At 45.1% G+C, this 19,523-nt stretch overlaps 2 protein-coding genes across 2 annotated transcripts in view; both read right to left on the bottom strand.

Annotated features, from left to right (window-relative positions):
- The window catches only part of Hip1r (huntingtin interacting protein 1 related), a 31,114-nt gene extending 30,835 nt beyond the window's left edge, over positions 1–279 (bottom strand). Inside the window, exon 1 of the mRNA XM_050146529.1 lies at positions 57–279. Coding sequence (XP_050002486.1) covers positions 57–149 — 93 coding nt within the window. The 5' untranslated portion in view covers positions 150–279. The remainder of the gene's footprint in view (positions 1–56) is intronic.
- Positions 280–4,437: 4,158 nt separating this feature from the next.
- Ccdc62 (coiled-coil domain containing 62) overlaps positions 4,438–19,523 on the bottom strand; it is a 47,350-nt gene continuing 32,264 nt past the window's right edge. The window contains exons 8-12 of the mRNA XM_050146635.1: positions 18,233–18,955; positions 14,633–14,777; positions 13,107–13,223; positions 6,294–6,386; positions 4,438–5,139 (exon numbers count right to left, since the gene is read on the bottom strand). Coding sequence (XP_050002592.1) covers positions 6,333–6,386; positions 13,107–13,223; positions 14,633–14,777; positions 18,233–18,955 — 1,039 coding nt within the window. The 3' untranslated portion in view covers positions 4,438–5,139; positions 6,294–6,332. The remainder of the gene's footprint in view (positions 5,140–6,293; positions 6,387–13,106; positions 13,224–14,632; positions 14,778–18,232; positions 18,956–19,523) is intronic.

A 19,523-nucleotide genomic window follows, 5' to 3' on the forward strand; every position in this document is an offset into this window, starting at 1 on the left:
CGCGCCGAGGGCCGCCCCGCACCGCCGCCGCCCGCCCTGCCCGCGTCCGCGCTCGCCTGCGTCTTGTCGAACTGCTCGCGCTCGGCCTCCAGGCTGTGGCCCGGCCTCCGGCTCAGCACCCGCGCCGGCACGTTCTTGATGCTGTTCATGTTGCCGCCGACCGTGTCCCGTGTCCCGGCTCCGCGCGAATGAGGCGTCGCCGCCCAGCCCGAGCCTAGGCACCCGGAGGCCGCGCGCCGCGCCACGCGGGGAGGAGCCGCCGCCCCTCCCGCCAGCCACTCGGGCAGTCCAACCGGCGCCCCGCCCTCCCCGGCTCTGCACGCTCCGCCCCCGCCCCCTCCGGCCCCCCAGGACTCCTGGCGTGCCCCGCCCCCTGCATCCCCTGAGCAACCCTAGGACTCCGGGTAGCCCGGGCCCTGCACCCACCTTGGTCCCTTAGGACTCCCGGGACACCTTGCCCTGCACCCCTCTGTCACCCAGGACGTTCTGCCCTGCTGCTCTCTGGTCCCCCGGGACGTCCTACCCAGCACCCCTCCCTGAACCACAAGACCCTGCTTCGTCCCCCGGGACTCACTGGGAATACCCTTTGCATATCTGTCCCCACCTCCTTGCACACCTCTAGCTCCCCAGACCTCCCCAACACACCCCGCCCCCTGACGGACCAAATACCTACTCTTTGCTTTATACCTTCTTCTGCCAAACCTTGCCCCCCCCCCCCCCCCCGTCTCCCTTTACAATCGCGGGGGTGGGGGGAACTGGAGCAAATTGGGTCTCCTTGTGTTCAGTCAGTAGCCACACCGCCAGGCTTCTTTGTCTTTTTGGTTGAGCCCAGCCATCTCTCCAGCCCCTCTGTTACAGGAAATGCTACATTGAATCAGATACCTGACCATCGCTTCCCAGGTTAGATGAAGCTCTCTGAAGACCCAGAGGGACCGTTTCTTTGTCATTGCTAATTCCTCCCTGTGCTGACGTCTGCTGAGTTGGACAAGGCTCTCTTCGATACTATGAGACTAGCCATGCTCTATCTAATACCGATCATTGAAAAGCTTTTTTGCTAGAATAACAATAGAGTAACAACAACAGCCAATATTTACTATACATTTATTTGCCAGGTATGGGGCTAAACCCTTTATATGTATTATCCCTAATCCTCAGCAATTCGCTAAACGACCATGGTATAAATAAATAAATAAATAAATAAATAAATAAATAAATAAATAAATAAATAAATAAATAAATGTCTTCCTCTGTGCCAGCCGTCTCTCTGACTTCTTCTCACATGGGACAAAACCAATTCTTCTGTAATTTTGATGCATACACCAGGCCACAGTCCCCACGGCAGCTTGTCATCAGACACGCCCATTCTTTTCAGTAAACAGAGGCATTAGTGTGCTAGGCGTGGTGCTCGCCACGCAGTCATCAGGATTGCAGGATCTCATTTAACCAAGTTTTGGAGGTATTTGTACAGACTAAGAAAAAGGTTTAAAGAGGTTAGGACAGCTCCGAAGTTCAGCCCGGGTTCATACAACTGCAAAATGATGTTTTCAGGATGTGGTCTCCGGTCTGCTGGTTTCAAGCCGGCGCACTCTGACAAGCACACCAATGACGTGATGCTGGAGTCTCTCTAGCTTTTACTCAAGAGCTGTTGAGTTTCTGGAGGTCAAGGTTGCCTTGTGTCACCAGCATTCTGCTCTCCACGCCGGGCGGAGCACCTGGTACGTGGTCATGTTTTTTGTTTTGTTTTGTTTTTAAATGGGTATGAGGGTCAGCAATTTGGGTCTATAGGTAAAGGTGCCTGCTGCCAAGCTTGATGAGAGTTCAATGCCCGGGACCACCACGATGGACAGAGAGAGATAACTCCTGTGTGTTGTCCTCTTGACCTTTATTTTCAAGCTGTGGTGTGCACATGTACACATATACAAAATAAACATATAAATAAAATTTAACTTTAAAAAATGAGTGTGAGGACAAGCGTGGTAGCACACACCTTTAATTCCAGCACTTGGGAGCCAGAGGCAGCTGGCCTCTATGATTATGAGGCCAACCTGGTCTATACAGTTAACTAAAATAAAAGTGGTGGAGCGTAAAACGAAGGTTTGAAAGAATAAACCAGCCCCAGAGAACAGAGCGAAAACTTTACTCTATGGCTTATGTCGTAAATGGGCATTCCTGGGGGTACAAAGATGCAAACTCAACCCCTTTGATTAATTAAGATTCATCTCTAGACATCTTCAGCAAAGGGACCTGGTCCATGACTGGCTGTCACTAACAGGCTGTGAATCCCCTCATACAGCTGTTTAATCGTCCTCCAGGGGGATACGATAGACCCCATGTGGGAGAATTTAGGAAGACAGCACAGTTTTACTATGCGGTAATAGCCACTGCCTGCCTGACACACAGGTAGGATCCACCTCGCCCCGCTCTGGTTTCATCTTGCGCCATCCCGGACTACCACGTCTGTACAGGCATCATGTTCCTTCCGGAGCCCCAGGGACCTTGCACATGCTGTTACTATACCTGGAATTTTCTTCCTGTTTGCCTGATGGGTGTCTGCTCATCTGGCAGCTCTTGGTGCAGATGCTAGTTCTCTAGGAAGCCTCCCTGATGCCTCCACCCCGACCTCTGTCCCAGAATCTCAGCATTCTACTTCCCAGCACCAGTCTTCCCTGGGATTACTTACGGTCTACTACTAGAACGTAAGCAGGGCTTACGGTTATCTCCCTGACTGGCAAAGCTGCACATAGAGAATGTGTGAGTACCATGCGGGGAAAGTGCTCTATCGCTAAGCTCCAGCTCCAGCCCCCTTTTTACTTTATGTTTTGAGATGGGGTCTCACTAAAGTTGCCCGTGATGGACTTGAACACACCTGTAGTCTAAGCAGGCCTTCAGTTTGCCATCCTCCTGCCAACCTCCCCAGTGGATGGGGTTACAGATCCTTGTTTGTTTTAAGCAGCACTTGGCTGAGAACCCAGAGGTCTCACTGTGCACCCAACAGACTCTTCTGGAAGACCACCCATTTCAAGCTGATGCATGTGTCTGGCATCTTAGTTGACTTATACACTGTTCTTCAGAACTCAGAGTTACTAGCTAGGATCACCCTTCTGGAGGCTTAAGTGATGAACCTTCCTGCCATGTGCACTACCAAAATCACATCCACTGTCTTCAAGGAAAGAAAGCTAGAGGCATGACCAGCAGAGGCTTACAAACCAGGGACACAGAAGAAACTACGAGTCACTCCTTGGCCTCATACTACATAGTCTCAGTTCTAAGCATCCTCTTGGCACCTTTGGGTAAACTGCTTTAAGTATTTACATATAATCTTGATTCAGAATTTCTTTTGGAGGGGGTGTTTCTAATTCTGTTTAAAAGGTCTGTTCAGAAGTTCTAAAAATACCCTGTATCAGTCTTTTCCAATGCTGAGATCATTTCTGGCAGACATTATAGTGTAATTCAGTTGCCTCTTGATATATGCTGGTCTTAGAATGATAATGACAAAATGCAAATCCTTAAGACTAGTTCATCTTGCTACTATTTCCTACATACACGAGAAAGTGCTCCTATATAAATATAACATGTCAAGACAGAGGAGTTGGTCATATTAAAACCTGCCATTCTGAATTTTGCTAATTAATTCGTAATATTTTTGTTGCATAAGAACAGGTGTTGTAAAGCTCGGCATGGTGGTATACTCCTGTCATCCCAGCACTTGAGAAACTGAGGCAGGAAGATCACAAGTTTGAGTACATAGGTATCATAGATATTTCAAGCCTATAAACTAAACTTACATTTAGCTATAAAATAATGTAGTATTTCAAATCCTGTTCTACCCTAAGTTTTCCTACGGAGCATCTAATTGATGTTCCCTGTCTGCAGGCAAGTGGAGAAGCAGCCGTGAGCCTATCACACAAAATAGCTTGGAACCTGGGGCCTCTCCAAAGGCATTGTGGGTTTCCCATTTGGCAAGGGCTGGCTCAGAATCAGCTCTGCATTCGGTTTCTTGCCAGCACCCTCATCACAAAGGTGAGCCGAGCAGCTTTCCTTCTCATGAAAACCATCTCTCAAGAAACCCTGAAGTCTCTAACAAAGGGACATTGACCCAGCACAATACACCTGAAAAGAATACTTTCCTGAGAAATTAACTTGCCAAGATGCATTCAAAGTTCCTTGTTAGCTGGGCAGTGGTGGCACACACCTTTAATCCCAGCACTTGGGAGGCAAAAGCAGTCAGATCTCTGTGAATTCAAGGCCAGCCTGGTCTACAGAGCTAGTTCCAGGAGAGCCAAGGCTATATAAAGAAACCTTGTTTCAAAAAACCAAAAATACATAATAAAGTTCCTTGTTTTAGTCTTGCATAGTAAAAGGAAACCAAAAACTTATTTTTATTATTAAAAATACTTTTATTGAGTGAAACGGATCAGTTCTGGTAGAAGGGAGAAAGGCAAATAGTGCAATTTTTTTAAAAAAAATATTTTTTTAAAGTTAAAATAGAATTTTTAGTCTTCAATGTATTTTTAAAAATCTATATAAAACTTGATCTTCCAGCAAGTGCTGTCTTGTGTAAGTGAACTGCCTACTACAGAGCCAGACAAGATGCAGCTGTCGCCTGAGGACTGACTGGCCTTAACTGCCAGCAAGGTGCCAGTGTCCCATTGCAAACATTTTACACCCTCTTATCTCACGCCCATCCACACAACAAAGTCCAGCGCCAAAACCATAAGAGAAGAAAACACTACATCACACACTGGGAGCTGACTCTGAGAAGTGAAGTTGTCATGTGAATATAGACCCAGGTTTTCAGGAGGCATCAGCTCGAGCAGCACTTGACATGCACGGGTTCTCAGTACCGGGTTTAAAGAGCTTCTCTGGTATTAATCCATGTCTGCATCTTGACAGAGTTTTTCATTCTTTCTTTCAGCATAGTTTCAAACATGTGTGTAGAGTAAGACCTCATTTCTTTGGCATGGAAATATTTTTTACACAAAAATGGTTCATCAAAAACAAAATATAGTCGCTTTAAAAAGTAAACTTTGGGATTCTGCTGCCTTTGTAATAAAGGCTGCTTCTGTGAGAATCACAATCCTCTTTGTCTTCAGGTGAAGTATGGTATCCACTTTCTGCCTTCCAGTGAGAATCCTGCTTCTGGGAGAGAACAAAAGCAGTCAACAAAACGAGAAGGAAATAGCACTGCACAGCGCCTAGGAGTTCCTGGCGTCTGAGACCTCAACTACACATCCTGGCTCTACTCAGCAAGGCTTCACGCTGTACTACATATGTGAAACCTTCCCAGCAATGAGACTGGGGGGGGGGGACAGAAGGGCGAGGGGGAGGCAGGCAGAGCTGCTCAGATGTTCTGCCTTCCTACTGAAGACTCCTGTGCTTAACGGGAGACACCTGTGGCGCCTATGCCCCTGTCCACACTTGGAATGAGGGTCTGATGGAAGCAAACGGAACCCAAGAAAGTGCCTCCTGGGCTCACAAAGGTCCAAGTCACAGGACTCTTTCTAGACAGACATCCAGAAGCAATCCACAAATGTAAACTTAGATGCCTTTTGAAATTTGTATTTTCTGGGTCAGGGTCTCACTAAGCGAAGCCCAGGTTGACCTCCAGCGCCTCATCTTCCTTTCTGCTTCAGTCTTCCTAACTTCCGAGGAGCAGTAGAAACACCACGGTGTATTCTACTATGTGTCTGGCCTCGAGTTCGCCCCACCCCATTTTTTCCTTTTGAGGCAGGGTCTCACTAGGTTTATCTGATGCCTTGGACACGTAATCCTGCCTGCATCAGCTTCCCCATAGGGATTGCAGACTGTGGCTGAAGCCCAACTAACCAGCTTTTTGTTGTTTTTCAAGACAGGCTTGTGTGTGTGTGTGTGTGTGTGTGTGTGTGTGTGTGTGTGTGTGTGTGTGTGTGTGTGTGTAGTCCTGGCTGTCTTGGATTTTGCTTTGTAGACTGGGCTTGAATTCACAGAGATCCATCTGCCTCTGCCTCCTGAGTGCTGGGATTAAAGGCGTGTGCCACTATTTCCTGGCTAAGATCCCAATTTTTAAAGTTGGATTTATACGCCAACTTCCTTAGATATAAAATTATCAGTATTAAGAACAAAACAATTTTGGTCTGTATTTCTCTTACAAGTATTTGGCATTCTACTCAAGTTAACTGTGGTAAAAGTAGATCAGGCAAAAGAGGAAGAATTACTGGTCAGATGAGTGTGTAGCCTTGACTACATTATCAACGTTCCCAGTTACTTATTAATATCAACTCTGATATAAGGCGAGACCAGCAAAGGTGACCTACACATAGCCACAGTGAATGTCCAAGTTGACTTTGTTTCCTTCAATGACTGACAAGGGTGTTTTTGTCTTCTGGCTCTTCTGAGACTTCTAATTTCTAGAAAACAACTCCAGAATTAGTATCCAGGTTACAGAAATTTAAAAATACTTTAGACAACCAGACACACACACAGCAGGAATGCCTTTCAAAGGCCTTAGAGGGACTGGTGAGATGGTTCAGAAAGAGCGAGTTCCAGGACAGCCAGGGCTACACAGAGAAACCCTTTCTCAAAACAAAACCAAAAATGTTAACATGGACAGGTAATCCCAGAGCTGCAGGATGCAGAGAGGTTGATCATTGACCAGGCAGACTAGCCTACTTGGTGAGCTCTGGGATGTGTCACCATGCCTGACCACTTTTTTGGTTTTTTGAGACAGGGGCTCACTTTGTAGCCCAGGCTGGCCTTAATCTCATGATCCTCTAATTTTGGAATTACAGGCATAAATCTTAAGCTTATAAATAGAATGTCCAGTCCTGTGTATTAATCACAATGCCACGCTTGGTCTAGGGCTGAGTTGCCCCGTTCTCAGTTACAGTGAGGGGTGGCCCTGGGTGTGGCCAGCAGTACTGCAATTTACTCTTTCCTTTTTTCTGTCTACTTACTGGGGTTCTGCTGTTATTGTTGTTATTGAATAGTTCATACATTCACACTGGTTGAAAAACCAAATAATATCTAACAATGGGGTCAGTGAGGTGTCTTTAGCAGCTAAAGGTTCCCACCAGCAAGCCTGACAACCTGAGTTGGACCCCAAGGATCCACATGGTGGAAGGAGAGCTGTCTTCTACAAGCTGTCCTCTGAGCCCGCCCACGAGCTGTTGCACCAATCAACTGTTCACTAACACCATAAGAGAGCACACATGAAGGAGTGTGGTCTGTCCCTCTGCGGCCTGCTGTCCCTGTCCCGTGTAAACAGGCTCTCTGCTATTATGCAAAGCTAAAAGGAAAACCTAGAGTTGCGCCATTTTGTAGCCATGCAGAAGTCCCTGGGAGAGTCACAAAGTGACAGTGCTTGTCAAAGGACAGGAGCCTTGCAGTTGGAGCCCCCCAGTGTGGCAGGAGAGCGTCTGTCCACAGAGTCGCTGCGCTTGTCTTTAGCTGTGGATGGCGGCCTCAGAGCGGGGAGCTGCTGCTCAGAACATTGCCCTGCTTCCTTGTTGCAAAAACAAGCATTTTTAAAAAATATTTTTAGCATTTTTTTTTAAATAAAACTGTTTGCTTTTCCTATTTCTAGCGTTAGCAAGTTCAAAGGAATGGGGGGAAAGTGTGTGAAACTTGTTACCAGGTACATTTCTGTTTCCTGACATCTCCAGAACCAGTTAATCCATCCGAAAATATTCTGTTTGGAGCCAGTGTTTTTGTTTTTTGTTTTCTTCAGTTAACTGATTTTCTGATCCTGGCTGTGGAATGCTGAGTAATGGGTTTAATCACCTTTCCTCATCTATAAAGTGAGGTTGAGGGGAGGGAGTGGGAACTTGGATTGGTATGTAAAATGAAAAAAAAAGTTTGTTTTTCTTTTTTTAAAAAAAGAAAAAAAGTGAAGTATTAGGATTAGATATTTCTTCTGGGTCTTCTCAACTCAAAATTCTTTCACCAGCCTCGCACGGCTTCCGTATCTTTTCAATCTAGACCTGAGGTCACAGCTTTGTCCCTTTCCCTGCACTTTCCTCTCAGTCACCGTGCACCGTGCTGGAAACTGTGATGGAGATAACTCACAAACGCAGATCCACACCATGGAGGCCAAAATGAGAGGGCTCTGCGTCAGAGCTGAGGGAGCAGATCGGATCTCACATAAATCCAACGCCCTCTTCCGGCCTTCCCGAGCACTGAACAGACGTGGTGCACAACGCAATGCAGGCAAAACAGTCACACCCGTAAAAATAATCTTAAAGAATGCAAGTGTGGCTGGTTGTGGTGGCGCACACTGGTAGGATTTGCTGAAGGAGGCAGAGGCAGGAGGATTAAATTTTATTATTAAAAAGAAAGAATGCAAGTGTGTTAGAATATGCTGGAAATCTCAGAGGTGGGGAAGCAGAGAGAGGTGAGCAGCCAGACTAGCTTACTTGGTGAGAGGCACCCGAGGAACACTGCCCAACACTGTCCTCTGACCTCCATCAGCATCTGCACACATATGTATGTGTACCGGCACATACAAGTGTACGCCACATGCACACACAGTCATACAATGGGCTATCAATTGGCAATGAAGGCCACAGTACCAATGCACCAACAACATGGCTGAATCTTAAAACACCAAGAAAAAGGTGAAGAGTAAATACAGGCTGGAGGGGAGGCCTCGTGTTGGTTCCCAGCACCGAATGGAGAAAAGTATATGCTGTGTGGCTGCGTTTCTACAGTGCTCTGCATCAGGCATAACTAGTCTGCAGCGATAAAAATCAGAGTCCAGAGGCCTCACGTCAAAGGGCTCTCAGGGAACTTCCTGCAGTAGATTCTCTCTTCTCACTGGCTACTACAATGGCTACACAAGCACGACCAGGGCTACTGAATCAGCAGGATTTTCATTAAAGTAGGAGGACAGACATTGAAGACATTCGTGTTGTGTGCTTATGTGTGCGGGTATGAGTGCCAACGCATGCGAGTAAGGCCAGAGGAGGGCATGGGTGTCCTCTCTCACTATGCCATGTAATCCTTTGAGATCGAGTCTCTCTGCATCTAGAGCTAGACTGGCAGCCGACAGGCCTCAGGACTCGCACAGTACTGGAGTGTAGAGCACCCGTCCACGCGTGGCTTTATGTGGATGCTGCGGTGTGAACACAGGTCCTCACATTTATGCAACAAGGGTCTTACCACTCGGCCACCTCCCTAGCCCCACATTAAAGTTGTTTTTAATGAGATGTCTTCATTTTGTTGTATGTAAATTATACTTTATTAAGATTTGGTATTTTTTGTTTGTTTGTTTGGGTTTGGGGGTGGGGTTCTTAGCCATGGAGATGAAATCCAGAGCCTTGCATATGCCCGACACACACCATACAACTAGCTACACCCCAGCAATGTTATTTTAACAGGAAAGCAGTTCAGAGGTCAGTGAGATGGCTCAGGGAGTAAAGGACCTGAGTTCAATCAGCAGAACCCACATGGTAGAAGAAACTACCTCCTGCAACTGGCCATGTACACACTCATACACACACACACACACACACACACACACACAATCAACTGGTCAATATTTAAATGTCAAATTTGAAAGGGAAAAATTATATTTTATGGTATTTTTGTATTGTAATTTTTCTTTTTTAGATTTATTAAATATGTGAGTACTCTATCTGCATGTACACCTGTATGTCAGGAGAGAGTATCGGATCCCACTATAGATGGTTGTGAGCCACCATGTGATTGCTGGAAATTGAACTCAGGACCTCTGGAAGAGCCACTGAGCCATCTCTCCATCCCTGTACAGTATTCTTATAGACCTTTTTAAAAATTATTATTATTTGGGGTTTTGAACAGAGACACAAAAACAGCATAACTTAAACGGCTTTCAAATATTTTTAACTACAAAGACAGCATGTCCAAGGAATGCTCCCTGATCTGAAATGGGAAACGTAAGTTCCGAGTTCTTACTTCACAGTTAGGGGATAGACTTCAAGTCTATTGACCTGTACACTGTTTACATAGATGCCACAAAATCCACGAGGTGGCTTATACAACGGCTGAAGAAACCATGAAAAAATGATAGCTTCCAACTAGGGAGAAGCTCAGTAGCTGAGTCAAGTCAGTCCCCAGATCCAAACACCAGTTAAAGACCCTAAGGGAGAGGGGACCCCCCCCCCCAGTACAGCGAGGGAAGAGCTCTGAGACACAGTTCTAGCCCAGCCTCCAAACAAACCACAAACAAGACGACTGTAGTACCAGCACTGGGGAGGCACAGGCAGGGGGATCTGTGAGTTCAAAGCCAAGAGGAAAGGGGAGAAGGAGAGAAGAATCCATGAACTCTGATTAGAGGGACTTTAGGGGAGGAAATGCGAAGGACAGACCTTGGCTGGGTATTGACCTGAACAGAGAGAAAGCAGATGTGTCAAGTAAGCGGGAGAGAGCTAGTGCAGATGGTCAGTCATTAGAGGACACTGAGCGTGCTACTGTTATTACAGGTGTCTTTTTATACGTCCCCATCTGCTGGGTATGGTGCCACATGTACATAGCCTTTGTACTTTAGAAGGTGGAGGCAGGAAGATGGTGATTTCTAGACTAGTTGCATAGTAAGACCTGCCTCGTCCCTCCAAAGAAATTACACACCTGAAAGAGATGCATCTTGAAGTGTCTATAAGTGAAAGACTATGTCTTAAATTTGCTCTAAAATGCTTTTAGAAAGCATGAAAGCCACTGAGATGGCTCAGCAGGCAAAGGCACTTGCTGCTATGCCTGATGGCCTGAGTTTCATCCTCATAGCAATGGTGGAAGGAAGGAAATAACCCCCACAAGCTGTCCTGACTACCCCCACATATACCTAAGCACATTTTCTCTTTCTCTCACATGTGCTGTGTGCGTGCACACACACAGCGATATTTTTTTTTCTTTTTCGAGACAGGGTTTCTCTGTGGTTTTGGAGCCTGTCCTGGAACTAGCTCTTGTAGACCAGGCTGGTCTCAAACTCACAGAGATCCGCCTGCCTCTGCCTCCCAAGTGCTGGGATTAAAGGCGTGCGCCACCACCGCCTGGCAGAAAGTGTCAATCTTGATTCAATCAAAAGGGNAAACTCACAGAGATCCGCCTGCCTCTGCCTCCCAAGTGCTGGGATTAAAGGTGTGCGCCACCACCGCCCGGCTCACACAGTGATATTTTATTTATGTTTTACAAATAAAGCTTTCCTGAAACCAGAAGGTAAAACTAAGCTACTAGAGGCCAGGCAGTGGTGTTACACACCTTTAATTCCAGCACTAGAGAGGAATAATAGGCCGGATGAGACAGAAACTCACTCTCTTCCAGTCTGAGGATTTCTTAGAGGTAAGAGCACTCTAGTGGCCTGGCTGCTTTGCTTTTCTGATCTTCAGGTTAAATCCCAGTATCTGTATCTGGGTTTTATTATCCATGCCTTCCCCCACCCAGGAAAACACACAGAAATGCCAGACATTTGTTTAATCCCAGCCACTAAGGAAGCAGAGGCAGGCAGGTCTCCAGGAGTGAGGTGAGAGGCCAGCCTGATCTAACATTATTAATTCCAGGCTAGTGAGGGATAAGGATAAGACCCTAAAACACACAGACAAGAATAAACAAATGTGGTGACTGGAGAGATGGCTCAGGGGTTAAGAGCTCTAATTACTCTTCCAGAGGTCCTGAGTTCCCAACAACCACATGGTGGCTCACAACCATCTGTAATGATATCTGGTGCCCTCTTCTGGCATGAAGGCAGACATGCAAGCAGAATACTGTATATACAATAAATAAATAAACATTAAAAAATAAACAAAATTTAAAGTATACAGAGCGAGGAAGATAAAAATTTAAATGACAGATGTACAATTATATTATTTTTCTACTTTCAAAAAAAAAAAGATTTATTTATTTTTTTTATGTATGAGTACTCTATCTGCATCTGCACCTGCATGCCAGAAGAGGGCATTAGACTCAACTACAGATGACTGTGAGTCACCATGTGCTGCTCTTAACTGCTGAGCCATCTCTGCAGCCCTATTTTTTTCTACCTCTGTGTGTTCTTAAAATCCTGTGTACACTTTAAATTTGAAATTTTGGAGCCGAACATGGAAGCGTGCAGTTTTAATCCCAACACTCAGGAGGCAGAGGCAGAAAGAAATATCTTTGTGAATATGAGGCTAATCTGGTCTATGTAGTTCCAGGACAGTCAGTGCTACATAGGAAGACCCTGTCTTTAAAAAAATAAACAGGCTGGGTGGTGGTGGTGCACGCCTTTAAACCCAGCACTCAGGAGGCAAAGGCAAGTGGATCTTTGTGAGTTCGAGGCCAGCCTGGTCTACAAGAGCTAGTTCCAGGACAGGCTCCAAAGCTACAGAGAAACCCTGACTGGAAAAACCAAAAAACAAAACAAACAAACAAAAAAAAGAAAGAAAGAAAGAAATTTGAAACTTTGTGTATTGTAAAACATCTCAAAGAATCTAGGTGAAGGGTAAGGTACTTGCTACATAAGACCCTAGGCTCCGTCACAAAGCACAAAAATAACAAACACTAAATGCATACGTTCAGATGTCCCACAAATCAGAAAGAAACGGGGGCAGTTTTGACACTGACAGTTTTTGGTTCTGTCTTACCCTCTAGTTCCACAGTATGGCTTTTCCTCCTCAGCACGGTGCCCTTCTTCTCCAAACCTTCCTTCTATAGAATAGCCACCTCCCAGTATTCCCTGAGCCTCACCACTGAGCATATTGAGACCCTATCGATGTACATCTTAAGAGAATCTGGGCTGGGGACATAGAACAGTCAGTCAGTGTTAGCCATGCAAGCATGAGGATCTGAGTTTGATCCCCAACACCTGCATAAAAAGCCAGACGTGGTAATGCTCTTGTAACCCCAGTGCTGGTGGAGAAGGTGGATCCCTGGGACTTGCTGGCCAGCCAGGTCTAGCCTCATCAGTAAGCTCAAGGTCCTTGAGAGACCTTGTCTCAAACAACAAGGCAGACAGCTCCTGAGCAACATCACTGAGCGCTGAGGCTGTCTTCTGGCCTACATATGACACACACACGGGGGGGGGGGGGGGAAAAAGGGGGGGAGAGAGAGAGGGAGATGCACGCCCCTCCCTGCAATACACCTACACACTTTTTTTTTAAGACAAAGAAAGGGGAACGCACACTTCTGTTGAGATTCTCACAGCTGATGGGCAGCAGCGTGCTCAGCTCCAGATCCGTGACCATCTGCCGAGACTCGGCCAGCAAGCGCTGGAGCTTACTAGTAGGAGAGAAGTCATCCTGAAACAACACGCGGTTCAGCTCTGTGAGCGGAGGTGCATTTCTAAGTGTTTCTGCACAGTCACAGCTTATAGACACAAATGCTGTCAATGGGGAGGTATCAGTATTACAAAAATAACCAGTTCCTTTTATTTCTTATAACCTACTCAGTGAAATGAAGAAATACAAACAGAACCTACTACAGTTAATTATAAGAAAAGGTTCCTAAACATTTCTTAAATAAAAACTTCAGGCCAGGATGGATGTGGTGGTGCATAGAGGAGGCAGAGGCAAATGGATCTCTATGAGTTCAAGGCCAGACTTATCTACATAATGAGTTCCAGGCCAGCAAGGGCTACAGAGTGAGACCTTGTCTTTTAAAAAAAACAACAACAATAAAGAAAAAAAAAAAAAACGGGGAGGGCTGGAGAGATGGCTCAGTGATTAAAAGCACTGGCTGTTCTTCAGAGGTCCTGAGTTCAATTCCCAGCACCCACATGGTGGCTCACAACCATCTAGAGTGGGATCTGATGCCCTCTTCTGACACAAAGGTATACATGCGGATAGAGTACTCATATACATAAAATAAATAAATCTTTAAAAAACCCAAGTCATAATTAGCATGTCAAAGCAACTGCAAAATAGAACCTTAGACTAAAGATATGTGGAGATGTGCTTTAGTTTAATCTTGCTATTTTACTTTATTTTATTTTTTTTTAGGGTGAAAATCAGAGGACAAGTCAAAAAAAAAAAAATCAGTTCTCTTTTCAACATGTAAGTTCTAGGAACCAAACTCAGGTTGTCAGGCTTGATGGCGAGCACCTTTACCCTCTCTCTGAGTCATCTAGTTAATTTAAAAACAAAACATGTATTTATTTTGTGTGTAGATGATAAGTTCCATGACATGAAGTTGGAGGAAAACTTTGCAAAGTCAGTTTTCTACTTCTGCCAGTGGATTCAGGTGTTTGATTCAACTCATCAGGCCTGGCTGTGGTTGTCTTTATCCCAAACCAAAGCCACCCTGCAATCTAATACATAAATGTAAAGGGGGGGGGGTGTGGCCATCTCAGCAGTTCTTTTTTGGTTTCTGGAGACTATTTAGATGCATTTTATTTTGTGCGTATGAGTTTTTTTTTTTTTTTTTGCCTGTATGTATGTGCACATGTGTGTCTCATATTCATGAAGTTCAGAAGAGGATTCCTGAAAATGGATTTATAGATGGTTGTGAGCCATCAAACCTGGGTCTTAGCCAACAGCAGCAAGCACTACTAACTGCTGAACCATCTGTCCAGTGTGTGAGATGGTTCAATCACACAGACCTGTGATTGTAAAACCTAAAAATGCCTAAAATTAAGCAATAAGAGGAATAAAAGCATGCTGAGGAGAAACTCTGCTTGACTGCATTGGGAGCTCTCATGTAAAACAGAAACCTTTTCATGGGGCGATGCTGCATCTTTGCTGATGAACACACTCTTGGATGAGGTTCTTTTGTCTGGAGGGGGCTCTGGCTCATCTTCTCTCTCTGCAGACTTTGAGGAACCCAAACACTGTGGAGGCTGGATGGCACTGGGCTCACTGCAAGCAATAAGACCAAAGAGAAATAGTATCACACGCATGTCACTCATACATTTAAAAGTATGCTAAGAGGACAAAAAGTGCCAGGCATGTTGCCCATATTTATAATCTCAGCGCTCGGTAAGGAAGCTAAAGCAGGAAGATGGACCACAGTTTAGGCCAGTCTGAGCTACACAATAAGTTCCATGCTAGGCTAGGGGACACAGTGACATGCTGTCTGAAGAAAAAGTAAAGAGGGAGGTGGGGTAAAAAAGAAGAATGTGACAGGGCCTTGCTATGCAACCCAGGATGGCCTCAAACAAAGAAGCCCATGCTGGCCTGGAGCTCACACTCCTCCACCACAGCCTCTTGAGTGCTGGGCTAACGAGCATACATAGCACCTCTAGCTTAAACATGTTGTCTGAAAAGAGGTCAAGGTGATCTGACCAGAGTATTATACATTAATGCATGCTTTTGCAAGTGAAAATTAAAATCTGTAGTTCAGGGTAACTACAAGAACAAGGAATTTCCCTCCTTCAAAAAGTATAGAAGTAGGGCTAGAGAAATGGCTCACTTATTAAGAGCATCTGCTTTTTTTTTTTTTAATTTTTTTTGTTTGTTTTCCAAGACAGGGTTTCTCTGTGGTTTTGGAGCCTGTCCTAGAACTGGATCTTGTAGACCAGGATGGCCTCGAACTCACAGAGATCCGCCTGCCTCTGCTTCCCGAGTGCTGGGATTAAAGGCGTGCACCACCACTGCATGGTGCATGTGCTCTTCTTACAGAGGATCCAGGTTCATTTCTAGCACCCACATGGTTGCTTACAACCGCCTGCAAATCCAGTTCCCAGAGATCTGACACCTTCTTCTCACCTCTGCATACAACTGCATGCACGTGCATGTATGTATGTGCATGCGTGCGCACACACAGACACACAACTGTCCACTGCTTCTGAAGAGTACCTGGGTTCAGTTCCAGCACCTACATAGAAGTTCACATTAGCTGTGATTCTGTTATCAAGGATCCAATGTGCTCTTCTGGACAACACCCATATACATAAATTAAAATTATTAAAAATAGATTTTTAAACTTCTAGCCTGGTGGTGATGGTACACACCTTCCATCCAGCACTCGGGAGGCAGGGGCAGATAGATCTCTAGGTTCGAGGCCAGCCTGGTCTACAGAGTGAGTTCCAGGACAGCTAGAGGTACACAGAGAAACCCTGTCTCAAAAAGTCTTTTAAAAAAAAAAAAAAACCTAAAGGTTCAGCTTGGTAGAGCATACCATTGATCCTAGAACTCAGGAGGCAGAGACAAATGGATCTCTGTGAGTTCAAGGCCAACCAGATCAATTCAGTGAAACCCTGTTTCAAAAAAACCTGTTTCAATAAATGACATTTTAAAAGTACAGAAGGGCCACTAAGATTGCTTAGTGGGTGAAGCTGCTTGCCACCAGGTATGGGGACCTGGATTTGATCTCTAGAACCCATATTGTAGAAGAGAACCAATTCCCACACGTCGTCTTCTCAACTCCACACCAGTGTTGTAGCACACACACTAATAAATAGATGTAGTTAACTTTTTTTAAGTAGGGAGGCTGGGGTACAAGCTCACTAGCTTATTATTCTCAGCCCTGGATTCAAACCCTGAAACAACAGAAACACAGTTTTAGTAAAAAAAATAAATAAATAAATAAAAAATAAAGAAGGTGCTATGGACAAGATCCTACAGAAGGCAGGGGTAAGCATTACTAACAGTGTAAGGTTAAAGCGTAAACAGGTAGGCTTTTGGCTTGTGAAACCGACATGGGCCCATGACTTGGTGAAAGTGGAGAGGCACTGGGCAGGTGAGCACTGCCTGCAGGTACTAGAGCCCAGGAAGCACACAGAAGAGCAGGTGCCTGTGGTTCCCCTCACAAAGAGACCTTACTTGTTAAGTGGAAAGAGGCCCAAATGTGAACATTTACCTAGATAATAAAGTGGATACACAGGTTCTTGTAACCTGAGGAAACAGGAAAAACACCACTATCTTTTCTACCTAATCACATACTTGTCCCGTGTCTGTGGCTCGGCTGGCAGAACAAGTAGGCATTTAAATTACTGAAGTTAGCGAGGTCAAAGGGGCATTGAAGGGAAACCCTGAATGTAAATTTGAATTTATTCATACATTAAATTTAATTTAATACACACACACAGTGCTCTCAAAACTACCCAATGCAGCTTCACTCTTATAAATAAAGAATGTTAGCCAGACAGTAGTGAGGCAGAGACAGGTGGATCTCTGTGAGTTTGAGGGCAGCCTGGTTAATAAGAGCTAGTTCCAGGACAGCTGGGGCTGTTACACAGAGAAACCCTGTCTCGAAAAACCAAGAAAAGGTTTTTAGGGGGTGGTGCTCAAGGCTGTAGCTTAGTGGTAGAACAACTTCCCAGCATAATCAAAGCCCCCATTTGAATTGCTAGTACCACACCACACACAAGGTCTTGCTTAGGAAGGAGAAACAGACACCAATGCCTTCCTGATACTTTCAGTTTTCCAAAGATCTTTAAAACCAAATGACTTAATGACATTTAGTATAGCAAGTGATTTTTAATTTTGTACTTGGCAGGATATCTGTATGTTTTTTAATGACTCAAGCTTCTTTAAAAGGCCCAAAGAATGCTCTTCATAATGTAAGTACTAGGAATTTTAATCATAAAGTCCTGTGAAAGTCAATGCAAAGACTAAAATAAGGCTCTCAAGATAGAAACTTCATCCTTTCTGTGCTCTGAAGAGCTATGCTTTACTTAAAAATAGCAGGCTTTATTACAGTGCCACTCAGCCACAAGATTCAGCAACTCTAACAATAAGACAAGCTTGAATAATTTAGCATATACTAATTATCTTATGCAAAAGAAAGGCAGTCACTTTTATCAGCTTGTTAAACACCAATGTTCTGTCTTTCACTTATTTAGAAAATAGGAAAGCTGGGAAATGGGAAGTTGAAAACAGGTATGAGCTGGACACAGAAGTGAGGCGTAGTGGGTATGTAACATGTGGCGAGACCCTAGCTAAGGACAGACACTGTGATGCAGGGTCTGTCCTGCAGTCTGGGCCTCAAAGGGTCAGCATTGTCAACTGGAAAGGACCCTGGGGTGAGGAATGCTCCAGGACAGCATTCCACCCTGCACAGTGACCTACTTGTTTGTTTTCTAATAAAACATCTTTGTCCAGCTCATAATTGGTTTTATTTTTAAGTAAAACCTCTGCCTCAGAAGTAGCCTTCAGTGCAGAGTCTCCATTGGAGTCCCCTTGCACAAAGACTCCAGTGTCTATGCCATGAGGAAAAGAGCCAAATTTTGTTTTAAGTTTGTCTTAGATACATACGACCACAGTTTGCAAACAGTGCTTTCTCACTAGCCATAGGCATAAGCATCTCCTGCAGCCCTTTCTGTGCCTGCTGTCACCTACATCCCGTATTTACAGATATGAACATCACCAACCTTGCTGAAGACTTCATGCCGCTGACACCTCCTGAACAAGTGCACACAGTTTTGTGGCGAACAATTCTTTGCACTTTGGAAGGCTTGAAAATGCTCATCCACTCCACGTCAGTCATGTGTCCCGGGGCTTCGACAACGATGTTACTCGGGTGGCAGCACTTGGATTCACCCAGGTCCTTGTCACCCACACAGACTTCATTTTGGACACAGCATGAGATTTCGGCTGTATCTGCGAGGTTATGGCAGTTCCCATCAGGCTTTTCCAGGTGCTTTGAGGCCGAGCAGTTAGAAAGGCCCAGGTAAACATTGATGTCATGCCACTGCTTCTCATCAGGCAGCGAGACGGACGTTTCCGAGAGCTGCTTCTCTTCGACCTGAAGCTCCATCCCATTGCTTCTTGGTGAGTTCGCATGAATCTTGCATAGTGTAACTTTGTTTTCGGGTTCAGTCTGGATTTTTCCACCCAGAGACCAAGATTTTTGTTTCTCCAGTAAGTCTTTGGTAAATAGAGACGAGAGAGCAATTACACCTTTTTCCCCAAACGCAGTGTTAACCTGTAGCTTCTTCTCTCTGCATGCATCACAAGAGCTCTTGTCTGACCTATTGTGCTGAGCCAACGCGACCTCAAACTTTTGATCCTTAACCAATGACTTCTGATTTCTCTCTCTCTTAATATCGATTTTTGGGTAGTTATTGTCAAGGTCTGATAAACACATGTCTCTGCTACAGTGGCATTACAAAAAAAAGGAGTTATAAGATTGACTTGATACTATCATATGCTAGTATCACCTCCCTCAAGCCCCATTAGTAGACCTAGATCCCCATAAACCCCTTAGTCTGACTTTCAGAGCCCACCTCCTACAGGAAGCCTTTCTGACCGCCACGCCTACATTCCCTCCCCTTTCTAGCCCTCACTCATTGTGTTTACCATCAAAACAACAGCAACAAAATCAAGACTACTACAGAAATGCAACAGGACCTTTACCAGCCTCCTCTAAGGCTTTTTCCTATCAGGGATTCCATCTGTTTATTTAAGACAGGTTCTCACACTGGCCTAGGAATTGTAATCTTCCTGAGTACTAGGAATACAGGTGTGCACACCATGCCGGGTTTGTGTTCTTTCTTTCCATGATGGTATGAACCACTTCCTTTGATTGTGTGTGTGTGTGTGTGTGTGTGTGTGTGAGAGAGAGAGAGAGAGAGAGAGAGAGAGAGAGAGAGAGAGAGAGAGAGAATATGGAGGTCAGAGGACAATGGCTGTTGCTTCTCTCCTTATATGGGGGCTGGGATT

Source organism: Alexandromys fortis, unplaced genomic scaffold, assembly GCF_014885135.2.
Source record: "Alexandromys fortis isolate MF-2015 unplaced genomic scaffold, M_Fortis_MF-2015_v1.1 scaffold_56, whole genome shotgun sequence".
Lineage (NCBI taxonomy): Eukaryota > Metazoa > Chordata > Mammalia > Rodentia > Cricetidae > Alexandromys > Alexandromys fortis.